Source organism: Citrus sinensis, chromosome 2, assembly GCF_022201045.2.
Source record: "Citrus sinensis cultivar Valencia sweet orange chromosome 2, DVS_A1.0, whole genome shotgun sequence".
Taxonomy (NCBI): Eukaryota; Viridiplantae; Streptophyta; class Magnoliopsida; order Sapindales; family Rutaceae; genus Citrus; species Citrus sinensis.
In genome coordinates, this window is record NC_068557.1 from 19,162,936 (window position 1) to 19,169,917 (window position 6,982).

Here is a 6,982-nt window from a genome sequence, read left to right on the forward strand (position 1 = left end):
AGTTTGATAGCCTTTACTTTCTAGAGGAGCGGTAAGAAATTGAGTTTATTCACTATGAAGGCAATTTAGCCCTTGTCAACTTAATATTTGACTAATTTCTCTATGGAACTCAGAGGAGTTTGATAGCCTTTACTTTCTAGTATTTGAGCTTTCGTGAACAAACCTCTTATACATTGGTCTAAGAGAGATGTAATTCTTAAAAAAAAAAGGGTATAACTTCCAAACCAAGAACATAATTGAACTCTCTAAAACTATGAAGGCATACTCATATCTTAACTGATGAATTACATTCTCCACAAGCTTGATATTTGAACCAGTCACCAATATGCCCTCTACATAAATGAGAACCAAGACTATGTCAGTTACTATAATAATGACAAAAACTGATAAATTTGATTAGAAGGGGTGAAGCCCCACTGTAACAGTTAATTTTTCAATATGTCATACCAAGTCCTTAGGGCTTGTCTAAAGCCATAAACAGTATTAGTATGTTTACAGATAGGAGAAGGGTTTTGAGGATGGATAAAACCCTCTGGTTGGTGCATAAAGATAAGTCCTTTACAACTTGCCTTGCCTTATATTTGGACATGCTACAATTAGGATTATAATTTAGTCTGGATACCTATTTAATCCCAACAATTTTTCATGCAGCTTCTTTAGAAATTAGAACCCTAATTTCATTTTGCTATAGGGCATTGAATTATGCTTACATGGCTTGTCTTTATTTAAAGTTTGTTAAATTTGTCTTGACAGATTGAGGTTTAAGGTCTTATGTGACAGCTAATTGTGATTTAGGCTTAAACACACCGGCTTGACCTGGTAACCATTGGTTGAGCATTTTAAACTAGTTGTGACAGTTGCTCTCTTGATCAGATTGATTAAGTGATATAAAAGAAGTACTTGAAAAGTGTTGCACACATAAACGAGGTGGTTATAAGAATTAGGACTTGCACCTGAAACAAGAGAATTCATATAGGATTGTGCAGAGCTACTATCTTGAATGACTATAATGGATGGGAAAATTGTGATAAAAAAAAAGTTTACTGGGATGATGACAAATTTTGATAAGATTTGTTTGAGGAAAAATGTTTAGAAAATGGAAACTCATGCTCATTAAATTGCATATGTCTAACAATATAGATTTTTCCTATAAAGTCAAGATACTTAAATCATTTGTGTGTAACCAATCATTTCACACTTTTGTGTATTAAAGTTAAATTTGTGTTTGGTGTAAGGTCTAGATAAAGGAGTTAAATTTGTGTTTGGCATAATGTCTAATTAAAGTAAAACAAGAACAACCAGAGGTCTTAAGGAATTGATAATCAGGCTTTGTACCATGAAATTTCTCAAAGAGGAAGATTATTGTTAGAGTGCAATTTATGCACTAGTTTTGCATTGTTTACTTCCCTTAATATCGATGTTTTGCACTTAATAATAATGATTTACTTGTGTTTTACTTTTGTAGGTGCAATTCTATTGATTGGTGATAAAATTGAGCTACAAGATGATTTTTAAGGATGATTGTTCTCTTGGAGAAATTATGAGCGGCAGAAGAACTTTGTTGATAAGGCGTGGGCGCGTGCTGTCAATTGCGGACCTGCAGTTTTTAGTTTAACGTGTTTTATATTTTTGGCTATTTTTGTAATTACGAATTTAATATTTTAGATATTAGTATTTTATTTTAAATAGAACTCTAAAAGAGAAGAGAGAGAGAGTATTTAAGGGAGGAATCTATTGTGAAAAAGGGAGATTTTGGAAGGGAGAAAAGAAAGAAACCCTAGATCTTAATTTTTCTCTTCTCTCTATGAGGAACTAAACCCATTTTTCTGGTTGAAGGTTAATGAAGCTTTGATTCATCACTACTGTGAGATCTTTCTTGTGCTTTAATTGTTTTATTACTTTTTGGGTATTTGTTTATTCTCTGAATTATTTTCATGATTATGTTTGTTAATTAGGTAATTGGCCACTATTTAATTATCAACTTAATTTATTGTCAATTAAAGGATTCATCGTATGAAGAATTTAATGTTTGTGACAAATAACATAGCAGAGAGTTGTGTTGTGAGAATAAACAATCTAATTTAAATGAATCATCATATGTGTTGATTAGGATTTGGGTCTCTCTGGTTTTTCAGGCTGTCAATTGATTAAATTCTATGATCGTATCTAGGGTTGTCTATTGATTAGGGAAATAACCAACGGTCGTACCTTGGTTATCGATTAGTTAAGGAGAGATTGGCTATTAGAGGGTCTCAATAGCTATAACCGGTCTATTCATAAGTAATAATAATCTATATTTGAATCAATGATCAGTAGTCGAATCAAGCTGAGTTAATTCCTTCAACCAGAGCTTTCTCCAATTTGAATTACAACTTTAATTTGCATTCTTGTTATTTTAATTTGATTTTTATTATTGTCAACAAAACCCCCATTTTATGTTTTACGTTTTAAAAGGATTTAAATAATTACCGATCTCTGTGGACACGACCCTGCTCAATTACTATACACAATTTATTTAGAGTAGGAATTTATTTTTGTTGGCTTCGACACCCATCAAATTTTGGCGCCGTTGCCGGGGATTGGTGTCATTTATTTAATCCTTTTTACGTTTTACTTGGTGTATGGTTCGTTCTTCTCGTACAGGTACACTTTCGTTTGATCCTGAAATTGAGAAGACAGCTCGCCAGCTGAGACAACAGACGAAGCGAGCTAAACAACGATCCTCGTTGCCTTTGCTTTCTGAAATAGATACAGTACCTGATTTAGTTGAATCATCTAGCGATTCGGAAGAACAAGTGATGGATAGACCTGCACCTGTAGAAAGAACTCTTAGAGAGTTAGCTGAACCAGACTTGAATCAACAACCACTCTGCATTCAATATGTAGACTTGGAGGTAAATTTTGAATTAAAGTCTGGTCTTATTCATTTATTACCCAAGTTTCATGGTTTTGCAGGTGAAGATCCTCATAAACATCTTAAGGAGTTTCATGTTGTGTGCTCAAGTATGAGGCCACAAGGCGTGACTGAAGAGCAGATTAAGCTGCGTGCTTTTCCGTTCTCTGTAGATGGGCTAGCTAAAGATTGGTTATACTACTTGCCTCCTGGATCGATTACAACGTGGAATGGTTTGAAGAAGCAGTTCCTCGAGAAGTACTTTCCTGCTTCAAGAGCTGCCAACATCAGAAAAGACATTTGTGGGATCAGACAACTTTCTGGGGAGACTTTGTATGAGTATTGGGAGCGATTCAAACAATTGTGTGCCAGTTGTCCTCAGCATCAGATTTCTGATCAACTTCTTATTCAATATTTTTACGAAGGACTGTCATTGATGGATATGAATATGATAGATGCTGCTAGTGGAGGCGTGTTAGTGAACAAGACCCCTGCTCAAGCAAGGGAGTTGATATCAAATATGGCTGCCAACGCACAACAATTTGGCAGCAGGCAAGATCCTACTTCAAGGAAGGTGAATGAGGTAAATATTTCTTCTGTTGAACAACGTTTAGATAAACTTACTTCTCTTGTGGAAAAGTTTGTTGTAGGTAATGTGCAACAGGTGAAGACTTGTGGTATTTGTTACAATATGGGTCATTCAACTGATATGTGTCCTACACTTCAAGAAGAACCCGTTGAACAAGCCAATGCAGTTGGAGGATTTCCAGGCATGCCTCAGAGGAGGTATGATCCTTATGCACAAACATACAATCCGGGATGGAAGGATCATCCCAACTTCAGCTATGGAGTTAGGCCGTCAGGATTCCCACAACAGTATCCACCAAGACAACCAACACCTCCACAGTCAAACTCCAAGTCAGGTATATCTCTTGAAGAAATTGTTAAATCACTTGCGACTAACACTCAACAATTTCAGCAAGCAACTACAGCAAGCATTCAGAACTTGGAAAACCAAATGAGTCAATTGGCAACTACGATGAGCCGTCTAGAGTCTCAAGTATCTGGGAAATTGCCTTCACAAACTGAGGTGAATCCAAAGCAAAACGCCAGTGCCGTCATCCTTAGAAGTGGGAAGGAGTTGCAAGAGCCTAGTAAGAAAGTGACAGAGCATGTAGAAGATGAGCTTGAAAAGAATGAATTGATGCCTAAATCTCAGGATGCGCAACCCACCAGAGCGAAACCCCTACCTATTGTGATACCTCCTCCTTTTCCAAGCCGGTTTGCAAAATCCAAGAAGGAGGAACAAGAGAAAGACATCCTTGAGACATTTCGCAAGGTTGAGGTAAATATTCCCTTATTAGATGCTATAAAACAAATACCTCGATATGCTAAATTTCTTAAGGAACTGTGCACCTCCAAGAGAAAATTAAGAGGAGATGAAAGAGTTCATATGGGGGAGAATGTTTCAGCAGTTCTCCAAAAGAAATTACCTCCCAAGTGCAAGGATCCAGATATGTTTACTATCCCTTGCAAAATTGGTAGTGTTAGAGTTGAGAAGGCTATGTTAGATCTAGGAGCTTCTATTAATGTCATGCCTCGTTCTATTTATTCGTCTTTGAATATTGGTGCATTAAAAGAAACTGGCGTGATAATTCAACTAGCTGATAGGTCTAATGCATATCCTGATGGGGTATTAGAAGATGTCTTAGTACAAGTTAATGAGTTGGTTTTTCCTGCTGATTTTTATGTACTTGATATGGAAGATGATAACTCCTCTAATTCTGTCCCAATTTTGCTAGGAAGACCTTTTCTTAAGACTGCTAGAACTAAAATGGATGTACATAAAGGGACTCTTACTATGGAGTTTGATGGAGAGGTTATAGAGTTCAATATGTATGATGCCATGAAATATCCCAGTGAGGAACATTCGGTATTTTCTATGGATGTTATTAACCCTATAGTGCAGGAAGTTTTTTATTTGGATTTTGAAGATTCATTGGTAGCTGCTTTAAATAACAGTTTGGGCCTCAAAGGATTGCAAAAGGATGAAAATGAGTTTGTTTTAAATTCTGTATTGCAAGAGACAATTTATGAATTAAATTCTTTGAGAACTTTAACTCATCATATGTCTAATAATGAATTACCTTCATCTAATGCAAAACTTCTTCCATCTATTTTGCAGGCACCAAAAATAGAGCTTAAACCATTGCCTAGTCATCTAAAGTACATGTTTTTAGGAGATGATGAGACACTTCCGGTGATCATCTCTTCAAAGCTTAGTACTTTAGAGGAAGAGAAACTTATTAGAGTGCTACGAGATTACAAAAAGGCTATTGGGTGGACAATTGCAGATATTAAAGGGATAAGTCCGTCCACGTGCATGCATAGAATACTGCTGGAGGAAGATGCCAAACCTTCAATTCAAGCTCAACGCCGTTTGAATCCACTCATTATGGAAGTAGTGAAGAAAGAAATTCTAAAACTTCTTGATGCAGGTATAATCTATCCAATTTCGGATAGCAAATGGGTAAGTCCGGTACAAGTGGTACCAAAGAAAACTGGTATAACAATTGTTGAGAATTCTTATGGTGAGTTAGTTCCTACCCGAGTTCAGAATGGGTGGAGGGTTTGTATTGATTTTAGAAAGCTTAATTCACTCACTAGGAAGGATCATTTTCCTATTCCTTTTATTGATCAGATGCTTGAAAGGTTGGCAGGAAAATCTCACTTTTGTTGTCTTGATGGCTATTCAGGTTTTCATCAGATACCAGTTGCGCCTGAGGATCAGGAGAAGACTACTTTCACATGTCCTTTTGGAACCTTTGCATACCGACGTATGCCATTTGGTCTTTGTAACGCTCCCGCCACTTTTCAGAGGTGCATGGTCAGTATTTTTTCAGACTATGTAGAAAACACTATAGAGGTATTTATGGACGATTTTACAGTCTATGCTGATTCTTTCGATGATTGTCTCTATAATCTGAAGAAAGTGCTTGAAAGATGCATTGAAACAAACCTTGTCTTGAATTATGAAAAATGTCATTTTATGGTAGATCAAGGCATTATTTTGGGTCATGTAGTCTCTGCTAGAGGAATTGAGGTAGATAAAGCTAAAATAGATGTTATTAAATCTTTACCTTATCCCACATGTGTGCGGGAAGTTCGTTCTTTCCTTGGTCATGCAGGTTTCTATAGACGATTTATCAAGGATTTTTCGAAGATAGCTCAGCCTTTTATGCAAGCTTCTTCAGAAAGATGTGACGTTTGATTTTAATGAAGCATGCAAGGTAGCATTTGATAAACTTAAGGAGTTGTTGAGTTCAGCTCCAATTATACAGCCACCAGACTGGAGCCTCCATTTGGAGATAATGTACGACGCCAGCAATTATGCTGTTGGTGCTGTTCTCGGACAAAAGGTTGGAAGAGCTGCTCATGTGATATATTACGCATCAAGAACACTTGATAGTGCTCAGTGCAATTACTCAACAACGGAAAAAGAACTTTTAGCTATTGTTTTTGCTTTAGAAAAATTCCGTTCATATTTATTGGGTACTAAAGTGATTGTTTTTTCTGACCATGCAGCTGTCAGATATTTGCTCGCCAAGAAGGAAGCAAAACCGAGACTTATCCGCTGGATCCTATTGCTTTAAGAATTCAACTTGGAGATCCGTGACAAGAAAGGAACAGAAAACTTAGTTGCAGACCACCTTAGTAGATTGACCACGAGTAAAGAAGCAGCACCTTTGAAAGATGATTTTCCAGATGAGCATCTCTTTGTAACTCAAGGTATGGTTCCTTGGTACGCTGACATTGTCAATTACTTAGTTACAAGAACACTACCTAGTGATCTGACGAGGGCTCAAAAGGATAAAATTAAGAGCGATGCTAAATACTATGTTTGGGATGACCCTTACTTGTGGAAACATTGCTTTGACCAAGTCATCAGAAGGTGCGTATCTGAGTTTGAAATTCCTTCTATTCTTCAATTTTGTCACTCATATGCATGTGGTGGTCATTTTGGTCCCAAAAGGACAGCATCCAAGGTGTTAGAATGTGGTTTATTTTGGCCTACTTTATTTCGTGATT

General features: G+C 36.7%; 1 protein-coding gene and 1 non-coding gene across 2 annotated transcripts; one reads left to right on the forward strand and one right to left on the reverse strand.

The window, feature by feature from the left end:
• The first annotated feature begins 2,542 nt into the window (after positions 1–2,542).
• LOC127900311 (uncharacterized) lies at positions 2,543–6,164 on the forward strand. The gene is made up of 2 exons (XM_052434942.1): positions 2,543–3,476; positions 3,558–6,164. Exons 1-2 carry the CDS (start codon positions 2,622–2,624, stop codon positions 6,162–6,164), a joined length of 3,462 nt encoding a protein of 1,153 aa, XP_052290902.1. The 5' UTR covers positions 2,543–2,621.
• LOC127900479 (small nucleolar RNA R71) lies at positions 3,177–3,283 on the reverse strand. The gene has a single exon (XR_008052662.1). It is a non-coding gene; the product is annotated as a small nucleolar RNA R71 (small nucleolar RNA).
• Positions 6,165–6,982: the final 818 nt, after the last annotated feature.